Source organism: Peromyscus maniculatus, chromosome 18, assembly GCF_049852395.1.
Source record: "Peromyscus maniculatus bairdii isolate BWxNUB_F1_BW_parent chromosome 18, HU_Pman_BW_mat_3.1, whole genome shotgun sequence".
Taxonomy (NCBI): Eukaryota; Metazoa; Chordata; class Mammalia; order Rodentia; family Cricetidae; genus Peromyscus; species Peromyscus maniculatus.
In genome coordinates this window covers 39651208-39678354 of record NC_134869.1, presented here as the reverse complement: position 1 = coordinate 39678354, position 27147 = coordinate 39651208, and the positions used below count along the sequence as shown (strand labels likewise).

The 27147-nt window shown below is 41.4% G+C and overlaps 1 protein-coding gene across 2 annotated transcripts in view; it reads left to right on the top strand.

Moving 5' to 3' along the window:
- Lgr5 (leucine rich repeat containing G protein-coupled receptor 5) overlaps positions 1-23308 on the top strand; it is a 134536-nt gene extending 111228 nt beyond the window's left edge. The window contains exons 7-18 of one of the 2 annotated variants that reach the window (XM_006988970.4): positions 284-352; positions 1721-1792; positions 5908-5979; positions 6133-6201; positions 6342-6413; positions 11577-11642; positions 13998-14069; positions 16523-16594; positions 17476-17601; positions 18530-18675; positions 20866-20949; positions 22089-23308. In XM_006988970.4, the coding sequence (XP_006989032.1) occupies positions 284-352; positions 1721-1792; positions 5908-5979; positions 6133-6201; positions 6342-6413; positions 11577-11642; positions 13998-14069; positions 16523-16594; positions 17476-17601; positions 18530-18675; positions 20866-20949; positions 22089-23176 (2008 nt within the window). In that variant the 3' untranslated portion in view covers positions 23177-23308. The remainder of the gene's footprint in view (positions 1-283; positions 353-1720; positions 1793-5907; positions 5980-6132; positions 6202-6341; positions 6414-11576; positions 11643-13997; positions 14070-16522; positions 16595-17475; positions 17602-18529; positions 18676-20865; positions 20950-22088) is intronic. The other variant, XM_076553925.1, reaches the window with a different exon arrangement.
- The last annotated feature ends 3839 nt before the right edge of the window (positions 23309-27147 follow it).

Genomic DNA, 27147 nt, shown 5'->3' with positions numbered 1-27147 from the left:
AGGAGAAAACTAGCACCCCAAAACTGTTCTCTCCTACAAGCGTGCTTGGTGCTCAAACATACACACACATACACGTGCATGCGTGCATGCTCGCACATGCGCACAAGCTAAAATACAATACATTGCTTTTAAAGTACTAGCTGGCAGCAAGCCAATAAACTGTCTCCTGAAAGAGAAAGAAAAAGAGTTTCCATCTATGATAAGGGGTCCACTGGAATACTTGAGAGTTGAGGAAATAGAAGTTTTAGATGAAATACTAAAAATACCACTTACTCATTTCTAGAGATTTAAATTATAATAACCTTGATGAATTCCCCACTGCAATCAAGACTCTCTCCAACCTTAAAGAACTGTAAGTATTAAAACCAGTTTAATGAATGAACTTTTGCTCTTTGTAAATTTATTTTAAAATTGACATAATTATGTGTAATGGCTGAAATATTTTAGGTTTATATAAATAATAGTTTATCACACTTGAAGTATATTTTAATTGATTTTCATAACCAAAAAATCATAATTTTTGAACTTATAAGTGGACTTTCTTATTTGTATATAAAAACATATATTTTATATCTATGTAACCTATATACTTCCATTTTTCCTAAGTGATATGTATCTAGTACCATTTATATTCTTTGTATATTTGTAATACAACTATAATAAGATTTTGTTATTTGTTAAACATTTCTATGAATCTAGAAATTTCTGAGTTGCATAAATATAGAATTGTATGAATAAAATTATGTGTCCCTTGTATAGTAATAGATACCATCACATATATCCTATTACATGCATCTTAAAAGCTGGGTGACCCTTATTTAATTTTATTTAATTTTCTAAGCACAATTTCACTAAAGGTAAACTCATTTCCAACCATGGCTGCATATATTGTGTTTTGGATGATAAATTTTAATTAGCTTTTCCTTTTATCTGAAAAGACAAATAGCCTAAGTAAGTACTGTCCTGGCTCTTGAAAAAATATATATATAATCCTGGGACCTTATTTCCACAAAGCAGATAGATAGATAGAGTAACTTGTTTATAAGGAAAAAGCCTTTGTGGGTTTGGCCTCAGAGAAACATGTGTATTGGCTGGGTAGTGTATTGACAGAGGAAGGCATTCCTAACCCACACCTCAAACAACCACAGGTCATACAGCACTCAAAGACCCTTGACTCTGCTCTCTGCCATTCAGATGGTATTTGCCCTGGCAGGGGTAATCGATTTATTATTACAGACTCACTAAACATTTTCCTTCTAAGGAGCTTCCTGAAATCTCTACTTCACTGCAGCTTAAGTCAATTTTCCCTTCTCTGGCTTCAGACAGAGAGTAATCCTAATCCTCTCTCCAAAGATAGCTCGCACTGCACTCAAGCTGTTACGCAACAGTTCTCTAGTGGATATCAACAGAAGGATTTTCCTTTTATAACGTAATGTCCCGTTTCCGTAAAGCACGGTCGGGATTTGCAGAGCCTCTCTTCCCCTTTCAAGGTGAGAGCTTGTGATTTCCTTTGCTCCTCTGCGGTGAATGAGGACACACACGGTTCACAATGCAGGGAGGAATTACCTATACGCTGCTTTCTAAAGATGCTGATTGTAGCTACATGGTAGGGCAAAGAGAGCTGTTAAGTAACCCCCCTGCCCCCCCCACACACACACATATACACATACACACAGAGACACACACGTGACTTTCTATAATTATTTTTCTCTCTTTCTAGAGGATTCCACAGCAACAACATCAGGTCAATACCTGAGAAAGCATTCATAGGCAACCCTTCTCTTATCACAATGTAAGTGCCTATTGGCTCTTTTTATTCCAACTTCCTGACATGCAACAGTTCTAAATATATTGCACATTTAAATAGAATGCAATTAATGCTAATTAATTTGCCTCGGTTTTGTCTCAGTCCATGCAAAAATCTGTACAGGAGTGATATAGCTCATCAGGTTTCGTTGATATATTTCATCAGATTTCAACTAAACACTGTGATACTAAAGGGTGATCTTTCAGGATCTGAGGAATCTGTTGCCTTACAGCTGCCCTCTTCAGATGCCACGTCACACGCCACAGCTAAAAGTAGTTTTGGTTACCTGTATTTTGCAAGGAATAAACCTGATTTTAGAGCTTCCAATGGCAGACCTCTTAGTCATTCAGGAATTCAACCCCAGTACTCTAGAAAAATCAAGTATTATATACAAAAAGAGGGTCTTGGCAAACAATTTACCTCTGATTTAAATTGCTGGCTGTGGGAGTTGAATACTGTTTAATGTTCTTTGTCTATCTGTAAACAAGCCCCAGCCTTGAGTCACATTTAAACAAAAGTAGGGTGTAATTCCAGAAAGGTGTGTGTGTATTCTAGAATGGGAACTATAAGGACTTAATATATTATAAATTTTTCTTTTTTCTTTTTTTTTTTGTTTTGTTTTGTTTTTTTTGTTTGTTTGTTTGTTTTGTTTTGTTTTTTTGACACAGGGTTTCTCTGTGTAGTTTTGGTGCCTGTCCTGGATCTTGCTCTGTAGACCAGGCTGGCCTTGAACTCACAGAGATCCACCTGGCTCTGCCTCCCGAGTGCTGGGATTAAAGGCGTGCACCACTGTTGCCTGGCAAATACAATAAATTTATAATCACAAAGTACCAATAATTTTGCTTCACACTTAACACAGATAGAATATTTATTATGTATCAACAGTAAGAAAATAAAAACGTGTAATTATTAGGGTTTTTTTTTTTTTTAGATAAAAGATATAAAAAAAACCTACCTAAACCAAGGTAGGTTTAGGAAATTGTATTGGCCTTAGTGATGGGTCTCAGATCTATCATAGAGAAGGTGGGTAAAGGCAGCCATGCTTGTCAGGGGTACCTCCAGTGCTAACTTGAGAGAGAGAGGCTTTCTGAGACCATGTGGCCAGAGCCCCAATTAGCCTAGGCAACTGTGGGGAGCGGGGCAGCTAACTCACATACAAACAAAACCATTCATCACCTCTGAAACGTCCTGGCAATATTTTGGCACACTAAGGGCTTTGGATCCTGTTGCCGAATAAACATTAGTCCTCATTAGAGAGCATTTACATCTTAAAAGATCAGGGAATTGCATGGGTTTCGCTGCTCTTTGCCTGCGGCCCGGGACTGGCGCTTAATCGCTCTTTTGGCATGTTAATGCATCGTGAGTGACAGCCCTGGCAGTCTTTGGAGGCCTCTCCCCTTTACCACGAGGCCGCCCGCTTTCTCCTCATCCTCCCGCTTTCCTCACGCAGGCGTTTCCAGCTCTCATCGCCGCCAACCTTTCCGTCATAGTCACCTCTAAGTATGTCTGACTCCAAGCCCTGTTAGCTGGTGACCCAGCCTTCATTTCTACCTCGGCAGTCGGCAACCCAATGCCCTCTTTTTTATCACTCCCCCATCTCCTCCGTTAGCCGTTACTTCTTGAAGTGTACCAGTGTAGTTGAGGCGGGTCTCCCTGTCTCTCCGAAGTCGCCAGGGATGCTCGAAACAGCATCTTTCCTGCCACTGTGTCACTATGAAGCAGACATCCAGGACTGCCTGTTTAGATTAAATACAAACTCCTTACCTGACATTCACAGTCTTCCACAGCCAACGTTCCTAACCTCCTTCCCCAAAGCTCTCCACAACCATGCCATAACCCGGCTGCCCAAGCTGTATTTGTACAACATAGAGATTCCATCCCTGCACTAAGATGATCGGAATTCTTTCATATGTATTTCAAAAAATTATTTCATAATTTTTTACCCTTCCCTCAACAAATGGGAGGGTTTCCTCCAGAGACCCCTCAGAGCTTTTTATTTGTAGCTGTGATATTTCTGCCTTTCCCATGCAAGCACACATATCCATTCCTGTCCAGTGTATGTATATTTGCACAAGTGTGTGAGTGTAATTATGTGCTTATAAGTATTTGATAGAGCCAAGGAAGGTGTGCTGTGAGGAAGGCTCCATTATAAACCATAATGCCTCTATTCCAGTTGTCACGCTTTTCTGATTGTTTCACTGATTCTTTGAAAAATCCATGCACGTATGAAATGTATCTTGATCACATCCAACCCAAATTTCCCCCACCCCCATGGCAGTTCTTTTAACAATTGTCTAATCCTAAGAGAGAAGAAAGGAAAAGTGGCCGAATCTCAAAGCGCTTAGATGTGCTAGGTCACCAACTATGTGAGATGTTGCACCTGCATTAGCGTTTCCAGTTGCGACACAAGTCCCATGACCAAGCTCATTATTATCGCAGCTTAAATTGAGGATCTAGGTGATAATGAATTTCCTGGGGATCTGAAGCTCAATTTTCTCACCTGAGCATGAAGAAAATAGTATCTACGCCGTAGATCCAAGGTGTTGTACAGATCAATCGCTTTGTCAAATAAAAGGCGGCGTGCTGTTATTTGTTTTAGTCTCATCAGACTCTAAGCTCCTTTAGACAGGAATATTTTATCATATTCCTCTTCAGCCTCCAGCGTTTAGAATAATTCCCAATGGCAGCTTCTGTAACGAACAAATCTTTAAATCTCTGCAGTGTCTTCTTCACAGTTTGAGCAGAGTCGACACTGATTAAAGATTTGTTGTACTCAATTGACTATCCCAAGGCCTCAGCTAAGAAATCTGTGTGGGGCTCCATCGACAAAGCAGTTGAACTATATTTTTATTACATTAAAGTCTATAATACAAAATGTTCTTTAAGTTTTAATAATGTCTCACATTTTAGAGTCATGACTAATTCAAGAAACTTCTTACATTAGATAAACCCCAGAGTATATCACTTCTTCTCAATAATATGAAGAGTTCTTTGTAGGTGTTATGGTAATTATATTCAACCAACAGATAGAACCTTCGATAGACATAAAGATGATAGATAGATAGATAGATAGATAGATAGATAGATAGATAGATAGATAGATAGAGATAGGCAGAGAGATAGACAGGCAGAGAGATAAATAGGCAGATAGAGATAGGTAAATATGAATGATATATTGGTACATGGATGGATTGATAGACAGATGATAGATACATAGAGACAGAGAGAGAAAGAGAGAGAGAGAAATAGATAAATATGCAGATAGAGATAGTTAAGTATAGATGATATATTGGTACATAGATAGATAGATGATAGATAGGTAGATACAAAGATAGATACATAGATTGATACATAGACAGACAGATATAGATAGGTAGGTAGGTAGGTAGGTAGGTAGGTAGATAGATGATAGATAGATAGATAGATAGATAGATAGATAGATAGATAGATAGATAGACAGACAGATGGACAGACAAATAGATGATAGACTGAATTGCAAGTTATGTTTTTTTACTGAATATTTGGTGGTAGAGGCAGACAAAATCTTTAAGTACAGTTAGTTAGTTCGTGGGCTATTCCACTTAGTAACTATCATTCATACCAGCCCTGCTGTCCAAATTTTAATTTTTTTCTTTTTGATTAATCTTGTGGGTTAGCATACACAGTGTGGGTTTTGTCATGACATCTTTACACATTGTCATTCTACTTCATTCTAAATCCCACCCCAAGTCCCTTCTCTTTAAATTTTATAAAGATTCCTTACCCCAAATCTCCTAAAGTGAGCTACTGAGATGGTTCAGCAGGTTTAGCCTAACAACTTGAGTTGGATGCTGGGAGCTCACATTCACAAGGCATCCTCTGACCTCCACGCATACCCCAGGGCATGCATTGGTGTGCATGCTACGCACACCAAATGAACAAACAAGTAAATATCACAGAAGTGTAAAATGTGAGCTGGTCACTCGGAGCTGAGTGTTGGGGATGTGAAGTAATCAGTAGAAACAACCAGGAAAAGCAACAACTGTGCTTAGTATATTTGTTGAAGCATATGCTCTTGGCCATCAGCTTTATTATAACACATTGGTGTTTGGATTTTTCAGACATTTCTATGACAATCCCATCCAATTTGTTGGAATATCTGCTTTTCAACATTTACCTGAACTAAGAACCCTGTAAGTGTCTATTTCTCTTAAATGTCACCACCACCCAACCTGTAGTATTGATGCAAAGACCAAATGAATGCTACTGCTTGAAAAAAAAAAATCGTAGTAAAAAGGACCCCATTCTAGAATCTTCTCTGTATAACACTCACATATTTCTCCTAGGACTTTGAATGGTGCCTCACAAATTACTGAATTTCCAGACTTAACTGGAACTGGCAACCTGGAAAGTCTGTGAGTATTTGAGTAGACCCTTAGCTTCGCCCACAACATGCATTCACTTTGGGACTGATGAACCTCAACATCCGTGAATCAAAACATGTCACTGTATGATGTGGGAATGAAAGAATTATGTCTGGCTTGTGTTTTAACAGGACTTTAACTGGAGCAAAGATCTCATCTCTTCCCCAAACCGTCTGTGATCAGTTACCTAATCTCCAAGTGCTGTACGTATCAGTAAGGCAATAATGTTGTATAAACAGACAACTTCCATTTAGGGGCAAAATGGCAGACAGTATCTCAACAGTCATTGGAAATGGGAGAAAGTTCTTTCCTTGCAGGTCTCCAGAAGGTCATAGTCCCTCTTTTGCCTCCTTTGGACCAGGCTCCCAGCCATAACCCTGGTAGCCATGATAGCGTATCTTTGTTTTCAAGTACAAACAGCTGCCCGTAAGAGTTGTAGTTGGCATGCATTTCCCTTCAGAAAAATGAATGTGAACAAGCCAGGGAAACTGCATTTCCTCTTCTAAAGGTTTCTCAGAATGGAACAAAATAGCATAATGGATCAACAGCCTAACATTAATGTCAAAAATAAAATTATCAAACAGGCAACGGCCTCGATAGGGAGACTAAACATTCTTTGGTGCAGCTATGGATAGTGGGTTCTAAGGTTTCATCTGGTAGTCAATCAGCTTGAATGTTATTCCTATTGACTCAAATCTCATTTTGCCCCCGCCTTTCCCAGGTTTCCTAAGAAGTAGATTACGGGGATTTGAATAGCCTCGTTTTGACATTCTGCTTTGGTTTTTCTGTTCGCTCCACCCAGCCCTCTGGTTCTCTCAAGCATTGTTGGGACTATTATTAAAGGGCCCTCGCTCTCTCATAAAATGGATCATCTTTTGTGGAATAGACGCCTACCACGGTCAGCCACCTGTCATCTCAGCATAGGCTCCTCTTAGTAGCAGAACCAGCCTAATGCAGGTGCTGTGTAGGATGGGATTGTCTGCAGCATGGCTCTGCCCTTCCTCGTCGTCCTCAGGCTACCCCGTCACTGCAGATGTTCAGTGACATGGTGTGCAGTAGAAGCAGCCAGGAGTTTTTGTCACTCACACGTGTCTGAAGGAAGGCATGTAAAGCAAGCTTTGTCCTTATAGCCTCCATTTCCCCATGAAGTGCAGCTACAGACAAAGGAATTGAGACTCTGGGATATATTTATTAAAGTCTCACCGCAAAAAAAAAGCATCACAATTTTTTGTGTACTTCTATCTTGTGTGCGCATGTTCACGTGCCTAAGTGTTGTTAGACTAATGTCCCAGCACCCATATTGGGGTCAGGCGACAACCTCGAGTATTGGTCCTCACCAAGAGCAACCGGTGCTCTTAACCGCTGAATCATTTCTCCAGTCCACTGCTTCCATCTCTTAATGAAACTAGTAGAGGGTACCCAAAACCATCTATTGCCCGCTGCTTACCGATTTTCATGACTGACATGGGTCCATGCCGTAAGAGGGGTGTCACATACTGTAGCTGGTAAGGAGGGAGTCAGGGTTTAAATCGTGTCCATCTCGTCCATGCTGCATAGGGAACTGACAGTCAACAGCCAGGTCCCAAGCCACATAGGTGCCCGAAGGCCACTTGGGAAACCAGTTAGGAGCAGAGGCTCCAGAGCATGGTTTCCTGGTTTAACTACAAGTTCCCTAGAGAGCAGCATGTTATCTTCAGCACGTTCTTTTCCCTTCTGGGGGGTTCAGTTTCCCAGTCTTTAAAACAAAAGAGCCACTTCCTTCAGGTGGTAACCCTAAGGATTAAATAACTATATGTCAAACCCTTAGAGCAGAGTTTAGGACATGGTAGGTGCTCGGTCAGTGTTAACTCTTCCATCATTTTCATGTGCTGTAGCAGGAATCTTAGAGAGTCTTATTAATAAAATCAAACCCGGGGCCAGTTATTGGGGTGAAATGCTGGATGGTCAGAGAGACAGAACAAGCCACAGTTAACCTCACCTGGCCAACTTCTCAGCTGGTCTTGTTTCCTCAGACTGGAAGCCTCTGTGTCCTCATATCCGAATGGCTCTCAGCTGAACTGTGCTGCTAGAAGCCTGAAAGCTTAACCAGCCAAATGCTTAACCAGCCAAAATGCTTCCAGTTCCTGGTCCTCACGCCTTATATATCTTTCTGCTTTCTACCACCACTCCCTGGGATTAAAGGCTCACTTCTTGGGATTAAAGGCGTGTGTCACCATGCCTGGCTCTTTCCAATGTGGCCTTGAACTCACAGGGATCCCAGATGGATTTCTGCCTCTAGAATGCTAGGATTAAAGGCTTGAGTGCCACCATTTCCTAGCCTCTGTATCTAGTGGCTGTCTGTTCTCTGACCTCAGATAAATTTATTAGGGTACACAATATTTTGGGGAACACAATACCACCACAATATGCCATTACTCTTTCTGCAAAATATTGCTTCTTTGGTGTGTGTGGTGTTTGCATGTGCACATGCAAATAGATTCCAGAGGTCAACACCAGGTGTTTCTCTCAATCATTCTCCATCTTATGTTTTTTAAATTTTTTTATATTTATGCATTTGTGTAGGCATGTGTAGCTGAAGTTTTCCTGTGTCCCGCCTGGCCCTAAATCAGGACAAATCTCTCTCACCCATCAGTCTTACAGACACTCAGACCCAAGTAAACCCACAAAGGCTTATATTATTTACAAACTGTATGGTCATTTGCTCAGGCTTATTACTGACTAGCTCTTACACTTAAATTAACCCATAATTCTTATCTATTTAGCCATGTGGCTTGGTACCTTTTCTCGGTTCTACCTTCACATCTTGCTTCCTCTGTGTCTGGCTGGCACCTCCTGACTCAGCCTTCCTCTTCCCAGAATTCTCCTTGTCTACTTATCCCGGCTATACTTCCTACCTGGCCAATCAGCGTTTTATTTATCAACCAAATCAGAGCAACACACATTCACAACATACAGAACAACATTTCTCAACAGGCATGCATGTGCACACGTGTGTGCCACCTAATATGCATATATAAAGATTAAAGGACAACTTGTGACGGCCAATTCTCTCTAATGTGCATTCAGGGGCAACCACCTTTCCCCACTGAGACATCTTGCCAACCCCTCCGTCTTAGTTTTCTGAGACAAAGTCTCCTCACTAAACAAGAATTGTTGGCTAGCAAACCCCAGGAATTCTCCTGCCTTACCTGTGTGTCACGGTCACTTTAATGAGCCATCTTTCCAGCTCCAAGACATTATATTTTAAGCCAGCCATGGTAGCCCGTACCCATAGTCTCAGCATTAAGTTGGAGGCCAGTTTGGGCTACAGAGAAACTCCAGAGAAATCTGGGCTGCATAATAAGTCTGTCTCAAGCAAGTAAACAAGCAGAAAAGATCCTGTTCTTTCTTGTGGGAACTTGAATGTGTGTAGATACACAAATACATTAATGATATTATCTTGCCGTTTTCAACACTCCACCCACAATATTCATTTGTTCCTCATGACATTCCTGAAAGATAGACAAGGCAGGTATCTTCTAAGAAGAAAACCAGAAAGAAAAAAAAAAATCAATCAGTGCTCAAATCAAATCAGTGAACCAAAAGAAACTCATATATTTTGATACCAGAACCCAGGACCTTGATCTCTACTAGAGAGACTTTTAGAAGCATTGGTGTGAGAGCTACCATCCTGTGTTGTTGTTTTTTTTTCCCATTAACATATGAGATTTCAACCAAAAAAAAAAAAAAAAAAAAAAAAAAAAAGCCGGGCGGTGGTGGCGCACGCCTTTAATCCCAGCACTCGGGAGGCAGAGGCAGGTGGATCTTTGTGAGTTCGAGGCCAGCCTGGGCTACCAAGTGAGTTCCAGGAAAGGCGCAAAGCTACACAGAGAAACCCTGTCTCGAAAAACCAAAAAAAAAAAAAAAAAAAAAAAACATATGAGATTTCAGTGTGAGTATTTATTATCACCCACGGTGTCGCTGTCTATCAGTGATCACAAGATTTAAATCAAGTAAAGCTATAAACACGTTGCCTCTAAACATGAAATGCTTGGTACACATCAACCCTGAAATCATTACATAAGAGGTGGACAAAATGCAATACTATGTCCTGGTAGGAGGTTTTGTATACTCCCTACTAAGATATATGTGAGAATGAGAAGCCTGGGGTGGGGGTGGGGGGTGGGAGGGGCGCGATGTTTCAGCCTGTAATCCCAGTTACTGCAGAGGCTGAGGAAGTCAAGATCCCAAGTTCAACACCTGCCTGGGCTGCACAATATAAGCATAAGAAATATCAGGCTCCCTGAGCAGCCTGCAGAAATGAATGAATCGAATCATTATCATCTTTGATAATATATGTGTCCATTTTCATACAGTCACTACTTTTCAAAACTACATGGTATATTGTTAAACATGTATATTTTGCATAGATATACAGGTTTTTCATTTGCTCACTTTAGTGAGTTTATTTTTTTTGTTTGTTTAGGGGGAAGGGAGTAATCTTTCAAACCTCTAGTATTTGTACTCACAGATAGCTTCATTTGAATTATTTATAAGCAATAATTGAATTCTTCCTATATAAAACCCATTCATTCAATAAATGTAGGATAAATTGATCAATTATAAGGATAGGATAATTGAAAAGCCTCTTAGAGAAATACTACTGGGTTTTTTTCCAGTTGTTTTGGTGGTTTTAAGAATTAGAATCAAGCATGAAAATGGTTAGTTGATTAGTTGATAACTTTTAAAACATGAGACAAGATTTTTTTTAACCTCTGTTACTCTACCAGTTTTCTTTCTTTTTTTTTTTAACTTTCTGCAAATTACCGTGGCTTGTTTTAGATTAGTTGTATTACAGTATAAATATGTCCAGATGGTTTTGTTATTCTGTAATTTGTTGAGTTTTGGCTGAAACCTCTCTTTGATTTCCCCCCCTCATGGTGATTGATTTCAAAGTTAGTGCTAGGTTTTGAATGGTTTGGTTTGGTTTTTAAGTTGATTAGGAAAGAACCAGCAATGACTTGTGTTAGCTGTAGAGAACCAGCAGCTTCCAGAGACGAGGGCACAGTGATTTAATTTAATCTGTCCTCATTTCAGTAAGATAAGAGCTAGAATACTGTAGATTGTCACTAACAAAATAAATAAATTCATTAAGTAAATTATTTAAATCAATTAAAGAAGTATAATAGTTACATTTCAGTAAATATTTGAACCTATTGCCTAATCCAATAATGCCCATGTCTACCTGCTGCTTGTCAGGGCTGTGGAATTGTCCAGAGTTTGCCTTGGAGGCGCATATCATCTTAAGGGAAAAGGAGAGGAGGATGTATTTCCTTAAGATTAATGTGTAACATATTTTTCTCTCTCTCTTGCCTTTTGCTTTTCAGAGATTTGTCTTACAACCTGCTCGAAGACTTACCCAGTTTGTCAGGCTGCCAAAAACTTCAGAAAATGTATGTCTTTGAAACATCATATTGTTACTACTTAGCATGTTTCTAAGTCACTCAACAAAAAGGTCAGAAGCCCAAACTCCCACTTTTCAGGGTCATTGGTTACTCTACCCTGTGGCTCACCGGCAACACACAGGCTTACTCAGTAATTGAGTAAAACCAAAACTTATTATAAGCCACAGTCATCCTAGGGTCCCCCCTGCTGTGTAGCCTCCCTGGTTCTGTGGGTTGCAGTCTGATTGTTCTTTACTTTATATCTAGAATACACTTATGAGTGAGTGCATACCATGTTTGTCCTTCTGGGTTTGGGTTACCTCACTCAGGATGATTTTTTCTAGTTCCATCCATTTGCCTGCAAATTTCATGCTTTCATTGTTTTTCTCTGCTGAGTAGTACTCCATTGTGTATATGTACCACATTTTCTTCATCCATTCTTCAGTTGACAGGCATTTAGGTTGTTTCCAGGTTTCATACCGCCTGGGCCTTCTTATCTCTGCCTCCCAAGTGCTGGGATTACAGATGTGTGCCGCACGGGCTCAGTGCTCTTCTTTCTCCAATACAACAAAACTCACCCTTCCAGTGGGCGGTGCTACTTTTGAATTCGGCAGCACTTAGGTTTGTTTCATGAAAGCCACCTCCATGGGAGATGACTCACGTTTGTCACATGAGATGCCATGGACACTTCTTATGCACTTTGGAGTTCCTCTTAAAACTACTCCCAGTCAGGCGGTGGTGGTGCACGCCTTTAATCCAGCACTCGGGAGGCAGAGGCAGGTGGATCTCTGTGAGTTTGAGGCCAGCCTGGGCTACCAAGTGAGTTCCAGGAAAGGCGCAAAGCTACACAGAGAAACCCTGTCTCGGAAAAACCAAAAAAAAAAACTACTTCCTCCACAAAGCATTAGCCACCTTGCTTTGTAGCCACACTTCCATTTATCAACCACCTTTCACTTCATACTTAGTTTTTCTCTCACAGCCTTTGGGTCATGAAGGAAGAAAACATGAATTCATTTCCTAAAATGTAAAGATCTGAGGGGTTGGAGAGATGTCTCTGTGGTTAAGAGCACCTAGTACTCTTTCAGAGGAGAAGACTTGGCCTCCAGCACCCACAGTGGGCAGCTCTCAACCACCTGTAACTCCAGCTTGAGGCGTCAGCAGCATATACATGCACATACCCATACACAGATACATAATTAAAAATAAACTTGACACTTCTGAAGACCTTTAATGAATACAGTAAGGGCTCAGGGAAAGAAAGAAACGTGTCCTCAAGTGTTTCTTTGCATTGTTGGTTTGGGGTCTTGTTTTGTTTGATGTGTGTGTGTGTGTGTGTGTGTGTGTGTGTGTGTGTGTGTGTGACAGAGGCAGGGGGAGAGAGGACAGGTGTACATGTACAAGACCACGCATGTAGAGAATCAAAGACAACTTTGTGAAGTGAGTTCTCTTCTTCCACTTTTCCTTGTATTCCAGGGGTTAGGAGGAACCAAATGCAAGTCAGCAGGCTTGTGTGGCAAGCGCTTTTACAGACACAGTCTTCTCAAGGGCCCCTGATGTTTTGTCTTTTGAGAAAGGGTCACATGTGTCCCAGGCTGGCCTCAGAGTTCAAGGATGACCTTGAACTTGTGTCCCTCCTTTTTCCACTTCCAAGGGTCTAGACTTACAGGCACACACTGTCACACCTGGTTTATGCAGTGCTGGCGACAGAGCCAGGCCTTCATGCATGCTAAGCCATCATTCTTGCCACTGAATGATGACAGTGTACGTGGATTGTTTTATACCCTCTTGAGGGAAGCAGCTTCCTTGATTGAGAGTCAATACTTATTTGAATGTAAAAAAAAATGCAGTGTTGTTTACTAGACAACAAAATAATTTTCTGATTGAGAGATGATAGTCACACTTCCTATGATATGGTCACACTTCCTTTGACATAGTTACACTTCCTATGATATGGTCACACTTCCTTTGACATAGTTACACTTCCTATGAGATAGTCACACCTCCTCTGAGATTCTCACACTTCCTATGAGATAGTCTCACTTCCTATGAGATAGTCACACTTCCTATGAGATACTCATACTTCCTATGAGATACTCACACTTCTGATGAGATACTCACACTTCCAATGAGATACACTTCTGATGAGATAATCACACTTCTGATGAGATAGTTACACTTTCGACGAGATACTCACACTTCCTATGAGGTACTCACACTTCCTACGAGATACTCACACTTCCTATGAGATACTCACACTTCCTCTGCCCCTTTGATTAAGAGCATGCAATGCTAGTGTAAAAAGTTCTCTGAAGTCTGCTGGAAACATTAACTCTGATGTCGGTCTTTGGAACGCTTTCTTTTCAGCGACCTGCGGCATAATGACATCTGTGAAATTAAAGGTGGCACGTTCCAGCAGTTATTTAACCTCCGATCTCTGTGAGTACCACCTCCCACACCCCCACAGCACTGACTGCTTCTCTCTGTTGGACCTCCAGGATTTTTATTCCACTATGTGCTTTTACCATTGTGCCGCCATACTTTTTTTTTTCCTGTTTAAAAAAAAAAAATTGCTTCTCATCATTTCCAGGGGGAAAAAAATTGGAAGTAGTAAATTTGTACCCAGGCATAGTGTGTACATCTTTAAACAAAGTACATGTAAGGCAGAGGCAAGTAGACCTCTGTGAGTTTGAGACTAGTCTGGTGTGCACCACAGGTTCCAGACTAGCCAGGGCTGCACGGTAAGACCCTCTCAAAATGTAAGTTTTAAAAGGTTAAAAACAGGAGTAATAAAGTGGTGTATGCATTCAACAAATCCTCTAAAATACACTCTTGTTGCAAAAGAAAGGCTCAAAAGCCTGCATAATAGTCCTGTCTGCAGCCTGAGACTTGCAACTCAAATGGAATGAACACACATAGTCCCTTTGCCTGTTTGGTGTGTGTATGGGGCGGAGGCGGGGGGAGGGGGGGTTGGTTTTGGTTTTGGTTTTGGTTTGGTCTTGTGGGGGAGGCTGCTGTGGCTGTGGCTGTGACTGTGTGTGTGTAAACATTTAAAGACCACCTGGATTTGATAGTGAAATATGTTCACTCTGTGCCCGCGTCTATCTGAAGAGCAAGCCTGGGAATCTATTTTAGCAAACCTACTATGGTTTCAGGACAACCGTACTAGAAACTGCTTCTGTTTCTCCGGCAATCGATATGTAAATATTTCATTTTGTTTTATGATTTAAAAATGGTGTTAAGTGTTTCAGTCTGTAAAGTGTTTGCCACGCAAGCGTGAGGGCGGAAATTCAATTCCTAGACCCGCCAGGAAAAGCCTGGTGCAATCGCACACTCGCTATCCTGGGGTGGAGGGCAGGGATGGGCGGAGCTCTGGAGCTCGCTGCCCAGCCAGTCCAGCCCAATGAAATAAGCTCGAGGTCAGTGGGAGACCCCGTTTCAAAAAACATGGTGGATGCCGGGCGGTGGTGGCGCAAGCCTTTAATCCCAGCACTCGAGAGGCAGAGCCAGGCGGATCTCTGTGAGTTCGAGGCCGGCCTGAACTACCAAGTGAGTTCCAGGAAAAGGCGCAAAGCTACACAGAGAAACCCTGTCTCGAAAAAACAAAAGAAAAAACAAAACATGGTGGACGGCATTTGTGGAAAGGTACCTGAGATAGTACTCTGGCCTCCACATTCCTGTGAAAAGAGGAAGATTCCCTTTAAAAATCTTTCAAATGAGAACACAACTATGCTATGAATTCAGTTCACTGGAGGTAACTCGGGGGCCCAGTGTCAGACGCTTATCTGAATCTGAGAAACACCTACACTGATCACTTCCAATTTTCTCAAATGCCCCACTCTTACTTACCTTAAAGTCTTGGACATTTAAAAAAAAACAAAGTCTCAGTAGAGGAACCCTTGTTAGCGTTTGCAAGGTCTGGCTTTGATCTCCAGCACCAAGGAAGGGAGAGAGGAAGTGTTGGTGGGGGTGGGAGTGGGGGGGGTTGGAGCCTTAAATTCATAGTTCATGTTTAAAAATGAACTTGACGGCCGGGCGGTGGTGGCGCACGCCTTTAATCCCAGCACTCGGGAGGCAGAGGCAGGCGGATCTCTATGAGTTCGAGGCCAGCCTGGACTACCAAGTGAGTCCCAGGAAAGGCGCAAAGCTACACAGAGAAACCCTGTCTCGAAAAACCAAAAAAAAAAAAAAAAAAAAAATGAACTTGTCTCTGATAATTCGTCAGTCCTTGTCTCTGATGAATTACCCGGAGAAGTTTTTGCTAGTGATTTTATTCCTTCGAAATGCCCTTCACTTTGTCGTGTATATATGGCAGTAGATTTCATTTCTCCATGAAATACTTTTCCTCGCTTTGAAGGATTTTATTTATAACATACGTTTTCTCCCATTTTACTTAGATCCCAGCTGGGAATTCACTTGTCTGCATCTTCTACTGAGAACTGTCTTGAAAACACCTCTATTTCAGGGCTTGCCATAGATGGGTGAAGGGCACGCATTGTTGGTTGAGTTTTGCCGTGTGCCCAGGATCACTTCATAATTTAAAATGTGCTCTCTTGTCAGAGAAAGAGATTCTGATGTTTGCCTCATCCTATCTCCATTCATTTTAGAAAAACCGGAATAAAATTTTGCATCCGTGATAAAGTCTACCTTATTAGCAAAAAGAGAATAATAATAAAATATCTACCTGATTACTTCAAACAGGACTCATTTAAAGTTCTATCTTTTGTCATTTTATGACACAATATCTTTATGGGAAGGACACTTTGATGAGCTGGCTATTCCTCATTTGAATGGAAATTAAATGTGGGTAGAGACTGGATACATACGATAAAATGTCATGTGTTCTTTCTAATGTAATCTTCTCGGTTGCCTTTTTTTTAAAAAAAAAACAGGAACTTAGCTTGGAATAAAATTGCCATGATTCACCCCAATGCATTTTCTACATTGCCATCTCTAATCAAGCTGTGAGTATTTCCTCTCTTGTTTATGGAATGTCTTTCAATAATTAGTGATCATCTATTAGTGAAAATGTTAGTTTTATGAAGTCGCTCCCAACACACAGCCACACAACATTCTGTGTTCTCCACGCCTAGAGCTATGCCCTGGCCAGGGAAGACACCAAGCTTCCCGAGAGCCATAGGGGCCCTTAAGTGGATGTCTGAAGATCTGGGTGACAGCCGGGGGTGGGGGCGGGGGCTGCTTATTCAAATGAAATTGTCTAGTTTTGCTGAGAAATCAGGCAGAATGGAATAAGTTGACAATTCATTTATTCTATCCCTCTTCTTCCTTCTCTGACAGAAGGGGGAATAGAGAAAGGAAATAGACCCTGAAACTTTTCACTGGTCATTCCAATCACTTTTCAAATAAATGTATATTCCCCACTTGGCAAAATGAGGCTAAATACAGAACAACAGTTTTGGTTTGGGTTTTTTTGTTTGTTTGGTTGGTTGGTTGGTTGGTTGGTTGGTTGGTTGGTTTTTCAAAATTGGTCTCTATGTAGCCCTGGCTGGCTTAGAACTCACTCTGTAGACCAGGCTGACCTCAAACTTACAGAGATCCACCTGCCTCACAAGTGTTGGAATTAAACGAGTGCGCCACCACCGCCTGGCCAAATGTAGAACAATTTTAATGCATTTAAAGCATGCCTCCCCAGCTCCAGTTCTGATTATAAATAGAAAAAGCTATCAGAAACTCAAACCAAAGTGGTTAGTTTTACCATTCAAGGGTAAGAACTCTGCTTGGAGGTTTTTATTGAGCAGTCGAAGCATCTTTAGTCTGCTTTTGTAAACATAAACATTCCAGGCTAATGTAGACGACTAAAAGCCAATTGTTTGATGTTTTGCAGGGACCTATCATCCAACCTCCTGTCGTCTTTCCCTGTAACTGGGTTACATGGTTTAACTCACTTAAAATTAACAGGAAATCGTGCCTTACGGAGCCTGATACCATCTGCAAACTTCCCAGAGCTCAAGTGAGTTTGTCATTGAAACTAATAAGATACATTTGTGGTCATGCGAAAAAATAGACATGTTACAGTGATTTCTAAATGTATGAGGTCATGAGACCCTTTTGAATTGCATTTCATGCCCCGAGTCCCCACCCCTGGAGCACTGTTAGGATAAGCCTGAAGTGGGCGACTGTCTTCCTGACCACACTTCCTTTCCCTCTCAAAGATGCTTCCTGGAATCACAGAGTTCATGGAAAGAGTTTAAGAAGCATTGATCCATGGGATATATACTGGGCCGTGTAATTAAATAACATTGTAACATTACTGCACTCCTGTTTACAATTTTTAATTCATCTAGCGTGTATGTGCTGTAATAAAATATACTAAATTAATGCCTGTTTGAGGAAGCAGTACTGTTTAAAAACCTGCTGTGCTTATTAGCAATAAAGGAGTGTTTTACAGATTTTGTGTGTACATATATATGTCTTGAACCACAATACTGTCTGCATGTTTTTAAAACCCAAAAAGTAATAAAGTCCCAAAAGATAGTACAGAAAAGGAAAAAGTATATTTCAAAATGCCACCTTAAACAACATTTTTATGTTGTTTATTTCTAGGCTATGTTTCACATTATCTAAGTTGTTAGAATCCACATATGCATTGAAATTTATGGCATATTTTAGTTACCTAACATAATGTTGTCATAATTTTCCTACCATTCATTTTTTAAACCATTTTATTATGGAAAATTCCCAATCATTTAAATCACCTCACTCAGCTTCTACAATGATAAATATCAATTTTAATAACTGTGGTTACCAGTATCACTAGAATGCACGCCTTTATTCAAATGGCATATATTTTGGATTATCCATTTAGCCTAAACTCCAAAAGCAGACATTATATTTCATGACCCATCTTTTTTAAGTGTATGTTTTTTTTTTCTTTAAAGGATTATTGAAATGCCCTATGCATACCAGTGTTGTGCATTTGGAGCGTGTGAGAATGTCTATAAGATTTCTAATCCATGGAATAAAGGTGGTAACAGCAGTGTGGACGACCTTCATAAGAAAGATGCTGGGCTATTTCAAGTTCAAGGTAAGAACTGCTGTCGTGGTGAGGAAATTGTTGCCAGAAAGATCTTGAAAATTTACTAACAGACCATGAAAAGTTCAGGAGTCCCTCTGTAATCACCCAGCGAGTGGAGAATCAGTATTACATTGTAAAGACTCAAAAAGACATATTGCCATCTGTTCTATTTTTATTTATAATTAGATCCTCCTTAGCATACACAGTCCTCAGAGGTGATTACTATATCAACATTTCCAGACTTTTTTTTAGAGGATCCTATCCCCCCCCCCCAAATATCCTTCTTCCCTTCTTTCACTGGAAAAAAAAAAATACATGCTTGTTTTCCCAGCCTGGAGGAAGTAGGGGGTGAGGTGAGTGGACAGACATTTTTAATTCCTCCATATTTGAGCAGAAGGGCCTAAGAATTCAGTTTCTCAACTGACGGATTCTGTATCATGTTCCTCTAGTCCCCCACAGGGGTATCTGTCAGGAAGGTGAAATGAGATCATGTCTGTACAGCCCTTGGCTTTCCTTGCAGTAAGACGTTACTTAAACAGAAAGCAATGTCTCTCCACCACACCTGTGGGGATGAAGGGGCGCCTTGGGCGGCACCCCCTCCCTTCCCTGCCAGCCTTGCCAGTCTGCACAAGGCCTAAAAGAATAGCTTCTCAGTCTTAGGGCCTTGGTGATTTGTTGATTCCAAGGTGCATTTCAACCTGTCTGCACGATTTCTTAACTTAGCCACTGGCCTATCAGTTGAAGGAGCTAATCGCCTTGTTTGTTTGTGGTTTTTGGTCACACAGCATGTATCTTACTCTTCTTCTTCCTTCAGTTTTGCCTGTCCCTGCCCCACCAACTCTAATCTCTTCTATGTTTATTCATTAAACATTAAAAATTTAAAACCATAGAGCCCATTATGGTTCAGACACTACATCAGCTCCTGGGACTACATAATAGCACTAATGTCCCTCATGAAATTTATTTTCGGAGATCAGTGATTCTCAACAATGACCCGTATATTAGAATAACACCAAAGGGTTTGAAAAAAATAGCGATGCCGGAGCTGGGGAGGTAACTGAGTGAGTGAAGGGTTGGGTGCACAAGCATGAGGTTCTGAGTTCAGATCCTCCAACACCCACATTTTTAAAAAGCGGGATGTCGGGTTGGGGATTTAGCTCAGTGGTAGAGTGCTTGCCTAGCAAGTACAAGGCCCTGGGTTCGGTCCTCAGCTCCGGAAAAAAAGAAAAAGAAAAAGAAAGCAGGATGTGGCAGCTTGTACCTGTAATCTTAGTGCTGTGAGGCACGGGAAACAGCTGGAGCTGAATGATCAGCCAGCCCAGCTGAACCAGTGAGCTCCGGGGTTCAGTGAGATCCATTGTCTCAGAGTATCCCAACACCTCCCTAAGACATCCACATGTGTTCCTTTGAGTGACTACATGCTCATTTGCACACACACACACACACACACACACACACACACACACACACACACACACGCATGCACGCGCACACACACACACACACACACACACACACACACACACACACACGCACAGGCACACACAAATCCTGATGCCCAAGTCTCACACAAAACCAAGAAAATGTGCATCTTTGGGAAAAAATGTGTTAAATCACAAAATTCATTTTTTTTTAAAAGACAGTTTTCTAAACCAAGCACCTTGTTATTACTTCTTTATTATACGGAATTCCCTCAAGGAACATCAAAACTGATTTCCCATCTTGTGGTCAGAGGAAGCAGCCTAGAACATTTGTACCGAAGCTATTATAGTGTTAGAAATTTGTTCTCTCCTCTCCTCTCTCCCATCTTAAAGGAAGTTTCTGGGAGGTGCTGGAGATCAAACCTAGGCCCTTGAGCATGCTAAGCAGATATTCTACCACTGAGCAGCATCCCCAGTCCTTGGAAAACTGGATAAACTGTGGTTCCTAGCATGGATTTGGGTCTGCAATTTAGGACTATCACAAGCTCCAGGGAAGAGCGGAATCAGAGGACTTGGGTATTAGCCCTGAGTACAGCCCCCTTGCTCCTCAGCCTCAGGGCTGCTGGAACACTGCCAGAGTAGATTGTCTAGAATATCAACAAAGGACTTTCTAAGGACCTTGCCTTCATTTCTCTTTGTGACAATTCCTGTCTTGCGGGCAGCCCGATCCTCTCCTCATGAGGGAACTAACCACTCCAGGGTTTCTCAATCCCTGCAGATGAGCGTGACCTTGAAGATTTCCTGCTGGACTTCGAGGAAGACCTGAAAGCCCTTCATTCTGTGCAGTGTTCGCCTTCTCCAGGTGAGAGAGACATCAAAACTGCGTCGGTATCCAAGGACCCCTTGGACGCTGAGGCTGTCGACCACTGTGGCTGCGTTCCAGAAGCAAAATCTCTGCCACCTCATGGCTCGACCCCATGCCTGACAACCGGAACTTACAAAATACGAACAAGCTTCATTCGCTAGGGTCATTTTCCATTCACAAGTAACACTTAGGTGGAGAACTGTTGATTGAGGTTAATAAAACTAAAGAGTTGGCATATGCTCAAAGGCATATGTGATTTTGAAGGCACTATTACTATTTAGCATGGAATAATACTCCATAGGCTTGCTTTATATAATCAATAAATTTTTAATAATTTAGATCTTCTCTATAAATAACCATTTAGGGTCTGGGAATTTAACCCAACAATGAAGTGTTTGTTTAACACGCTCAACTCTGTCTTGCTGAGTATGGTCGTGCACACCTTTAGTCCTTACCCTACACTTGGGAGGCATAGGCAGGTGGGTCTCATTGAGCTCAAGGCCAGCCTGGTCTACATAGTTCCAGAACAGCCAGAACTATGTAGAAAGACCCTGTCTTTAAAAAAAAAAAATGTGAAAACAAATAGTATACCGATGAGTTTTAAAAACATTGAATTCATTAAATTGAATTCATTAAGTTGTCCTGTTCCTTAAAAAAAAAAGTAGGTAATTTAGTGGAAGAAAGGCAATGAATAATGTTTTATTTCCAATAAATAAGTGTTCCTTGCTCTCTAAGATTTCCATAAAATGCATACTCCTGCTACCCATACTATATCTTATATGAGCTATTTCCCTAGGAATCTCTTTCTTGGACTGTGGAGCCATAGAAACTATTCTCAAGGTCTTAGTGAGAAATCCAAGTGATCTGGCTTTTCACATTGCCCTCACTGCTATGTCTTGGGACTCAGGTCTCCCATTTTTAGTTTTCTATATATCTTCTGGGATCACAAGAACCTGGGGCCTCAGTGGGTCGGTGCTGTGGAAACTTCAAGGCGGTCCTCACACTAGTCTGAGAAACAGGAGCAAGCCATGTGGGCGCTGTGGTTACAGTGGCTGTTACTGACCCCCGTTTCTTGGCGAGTTTGCTACATCTGTCGCCCCAACCTGATCCGGACTCTCTCTTCCTTCTACACTCAGGTCCCTTCAAGCCCTGTGACCACCTATTCGGGAGCTGGCTGATCAGAATCGGAGTGTGGATCATAGCAGTGCTGGCGCTTTCCTGTAATGCCTTGGTGACGTCAACAGTGTTCAGAACCACTCTGTACATCTCTTCCATAAAACTCCTCATTGGGGTCATTGCGGTGGTGAACATGGTCATGGGGGTCTCCAGTGCTGTGCTGGCCATGGTGGACACGTTCACGTTTGGTAGCTTCGCGCAGCACGGTGCGTGGTGGGAAGATGGGGTCGGTTGCCAAATTGTTGGTTTCCTGTCCATGTTTGCTTCAGAATCGTCTGTTTTCCTGCTCACTCTGGCAGCCCTGGAACGTGGCTTTTCCGCCAGATGCTCTCCCAAGTTTGAAACGAAAACTCCCCTTTCTAGCCTGAAGGTGGTCATTCTGCTGTGTGTCCTGTTAGCCCTGACCATTGCCGCTGTCCCCTTGCTGGGAGGCAGCGAGTATAATGCCTCCCCACTCTGTCTGCCCTTGCCCTTTGGGGAGCCCAGCGCCACGGGCTACATGGTGGCTCTCGTCTTGCTCAACTCCCTCTGTTTCCTCGTAATGACCATTGCGTACACCAGGCTCTACTGCAGTTTGGACAAAGGAGACCTGGAGAATCTTTGGGACTGCTCTATGGTGAAGCACATTGCTTTGTTGCTCTTTGCCAACTGTATCCTGTACTGCCCCGTGGCTTTCCTATCCTTCTCCTCCTTGCTAAACCTCACCTTCATCAGTCCCGAAGTGATTAAGTTCATCCTCCTAGTGATTGTCCCCCTGCCTGCATGTCTCAATCCCCTTCTCTATATCGTCTTCAACCCCCACTTTAAGGAGGATATGGGCAGCCTAGGAAAGCAAGCCCATTTCTGGACGAGATCAAAGCACCCAAGTCTGCTGTCCATTAACTCTGATGACGTTGAAAAACGATCCTGCGACTCGACCCAAGCCTTGGTGGCCTTTACGCATGCCAGCATAGCCTATGACTTGCCTTCCAATGCTGGGTCATCACCGGCTTACCCAATGACAGAAAGCTGTCACCTTTCTTCAGTAGCCTTTGTCCCATGCCTCTAGATAATTTGTGAGGGGGGCATTTTCAAAAGTTGGAAACCTGCAAGAAGATTTGTATCAGAGCAGTAGCTAAGAAGAGCTGAGCTGAAACCTGGCTTACAATACAAGTAAACATCTATAAGTTAGTACGGAAAAGCGAATACCTTACCGATACTTGAGAGCGATGTGTAAGTCTCAACACTGCTTGTATAACTTGTTCAGCTATCCATCACGTTACTTAGATGAGCCTAGATCTGAAAAGCAGATGAAATGCTCTTCAAAAAATAAAGTCTCTAGTTTTAATTGTGTGATCTTCAAGCTCACCAGCATAATCACTGGTAGTGAAGGATTCATTGAAGGACACAGTGGGTATATTTAAACTGACAAATTCCTCAGACAGAAGAGGGTTAATATTATAAGGCGATATAAGGATTTTTTAAAATGGGCTACATTGCTCACAGGATTTCATTTTAATGGCCATGTGGAGACATTTATGTCCTTTTGTCAGAAAGGGTCTTTCCATGACACTAGTTTCTTGGATGAATAATTTGAGACATTTTTAACTCATTCGTACATAAATTTAAGATACTGGGTTTTATAAATAAGCACTCAGTGCTTCCTCCCTTGGTGAACTAAAACAGGCTACAAATTTTTTGAAGGGAAAATTAACTTAAATTGTTCCTAAAGCGATCATGTACAGGTAAAATTTGACTTACCTGATTCATTTTTAAATTCCTGCTGTCCAAAGCTCAGAAAGTTCATTACTAGCAATGAGCCTACCTGGTAATCGAGAGTGGGATTTCTATTTGTTTCTGAGTGGGAGCATGCTTTGGGGGAGATGTTTTGTCGTTGCCTCAAATGGTTGTGCATTGTAAGATTCTCAAAGGCAGGCAGGACATGCATCCATAAGTCCACTGAGTAACCTCACACACCTGTCTCTACTGGCTCCAGCAACATGCCTCGTGACACTTTCGACTCAACAGAACTGTGCGAACTATCAGTCTTTCTATTTAGCTTGGTTTTAGCTGTGTCTTTTTTGGATGAACCACCTGCTATAAAGAACATGACTTCTCTGCTTACTCCGTATTTACCCGGGTGTTAGATGCTTTCATCCAAATTACTCAATTTGAAAAGAGAAAGGGTTTATTCTTAACTTCCATGATCCTACATTAGCTTCATGGCACCCAAACCAAAAGGCTGTTGGGTAGATTTATTTTTATATAAGCATGTTTTATTTTGATCAGATGTTTTAATGTGGAATTTTTTTTAAAAAAAATAATACATTTATGAGATGTTTTATAAGATGTGTACATATAGAATTGTATTTATTACTACAGTAAAGATACAGTGACATAAAAGAACGCGATAATAAACCATGTACAGTGACATATTCTTCCAAATATATTGTTTCTCTGCCCATTTTCTTTAAGTGCATTAATTGTATGTAATATATGTAAATACATAGTGCTTGTAAATAGACTCAAAATTTGCTTTTCTACTGGGCACAAAATAAATTTTTAATAAAATGTGCGACTTGCAAAACAAAAATATTTTCCAAGTCTATTGATTGATAGTACAGACACATACATTTTCTCCTAATGTTTTCCATTTTAGTGTATATTTTCCATATATTTGTGCTCTAATCCTTTAGATATATTGGACTCATCTTAAATAAGTTTTTCTTGAGAATAAATCAAAAGATTCCCACCCCCCTCCCCAGCTGAGGACCGAACCCAGGGCCTTGCACTTGCTGGGCAAGCGCTCTACCACTGAGCTAAATCCCAACCCCCCAAAAGACTTTTTAGTGTCTGAATTATCTTCCCTTAGCTAGCTGATATGTCATAGCTATGGTGTAATTTATTGTCCTCAGCGATGATTTGGATTTTATAGCCCACACTAGTTCCAAATTTCTTAGTAACAAAAGAAAAAAAAAACATTTGTATATCCAATAAGTGGGGGAAAAGTGTGAAAAACAGACCAATCTTAAATTATTTAGGATGGACATGCGTGTTCTATAAATTTAATTTGTCAATATAAATTTAACAGAAACACATTTCATGGCCATGCCAAGAACATGCACTCCCAATACACAATAAAATACAGTTTCTGCTCAGTTCCCTGTCCCCAAAACATAAGAAAGGGAGTTGATTTTCTGTGTCAGACTGGCAGCTTTGATGGGGATCTGACTACGCCTCTCTAGGTTCTCTACTATGGAGGACCAGCATTATTGCTAAAAGTAGCCAATGTTTACACACATTCCCAGGATTCCTGACACTGTTTTCCACTTGTCCATCAGACTTAACCATATGCTACATCCCAAACCTAGTTAACAGGTATGCCTAGTTAATGGGATTGTGCGAGCAGTCCACACTTAGTCTTTGAGTACAATAGCAGCTTGTTCCTCTTAATCCCATTCCTTTTAGCCTGGGTAACAGACACAGAATGGACCGTAATCTTTCTTCTCAGCACACTTATTTTCTGCACAATCTAAATTAGCACCGAGTTCTGGCAGCATACCTGCCTTTCCTGCTCAAGGAAGCACCGTCAATAATGTAATCTTTTTAAGGGAAAACACTTGTATCTACCCTTGCTAAAAATAAGCCCCCCGTTGCCAGGCGGTGGTGGCGCATGCCTTTAGTCCCAGCACTCAGGAGGCAGAGCCAGGCGGATCTCTGTGAGTTCGAGGCCAGCCTGGTCACCAAAGCGAGTTCCAGGAACGGTGGCAAAACTGCACAGAAAAACCCTGTCTCGAAAAACCAAAAATAAATAAATAAATAAATAAATAAATAAATAAATAAATAAGCACCCCTCCCCCGCATACCATTACACTTTCCTACCAAAACACTAGTTACACCTCACACACAACACTGCTCTTGAGTGTCTGATAAATGTTCTGCACTATAGGGCAGTGTAGAAAGACTTGGAATCTGTCTCCACAGATGAATAGATCAGCAAGAAAGATATACAGTGAAGATTTCTAGGCTGGACAGTAGTGAAAAAAATTTTTTATTTTTTTTTTTTTATTTTTTTTTTTTTTGGTTTTTCGAGACAGGGTTTCTCTGTGTAGCTTTGCGCCTTTCCTGGAGCTCACTTGGTAGCCCAGGCTGGCCTCGAACTCACAGAGATCCGCCTGACTCTGCCTCCCAAGTGCTGGGATTAAAGGCGTGCGCCACCACCGCCCAGCTGAAAAAAATTTTTTAAACCAACAACCTTGTTTAAAGTAAGTGTGTAGCATGAATCTTAAAAGTTCTTATTAATAAAATCAAACCCGAGGCCAGTTATTGGGGTCAATGCTGGTAGATCAGAGAGAGAGAACAAGCCACAGCTATCTCACCTTGCCAGTTCCTCAGCTGGTCCTGTTTCCTCAGACTGGAAGCCTCTGAGTCCTCATCCGGAATGGGTCTCAGCTGAACTATGTTGCTCCAAAGGCTGAATGCTTAACCAGCCAAAAATCTTAACCAGCCAAAATCCTCTAGTTTCTGGTCCTCACGCCTTATATATCTTTCTACTTTCTACCACCACTCCCTGGGATTAAAGGCTGGCTTTCTGGGATTAAAGGTGTGAGTCACCATGCTTGGCTATTTCCAATGTGGCCTTGAACTCACAGAGATCCAGAGGGATTTCTATCTCTGGAATGCTAGGATTAAAGGCGTGTGCTATCACTGACTAACTAGTGGCTTGTCTGTTCTCTGACCCCAGGTAAGTTTATTAAGGTACACAATATTTTGGTGAACATAATACCACCACATAAGTGATTTAATCTGATGGTTTCCAAAGTGCCTTTGGAGACTGGAGAGATAGCTCAGCGGTTTAAAAACAAAAAACAAAAACCACCTGATAGACCCAGAGTGTGAACCAGTTCTGAACTGGGTAAAGCTGTTGGAGCGTGGCAAGTTTCATGTCCCACAATGGCTTCAGCAAAAGCAGCAGACCCAGGATGAGGACCAGATTTGACTCTAGTTTCGGAGTACAGGGCATGTTCCATATCTTGCAGA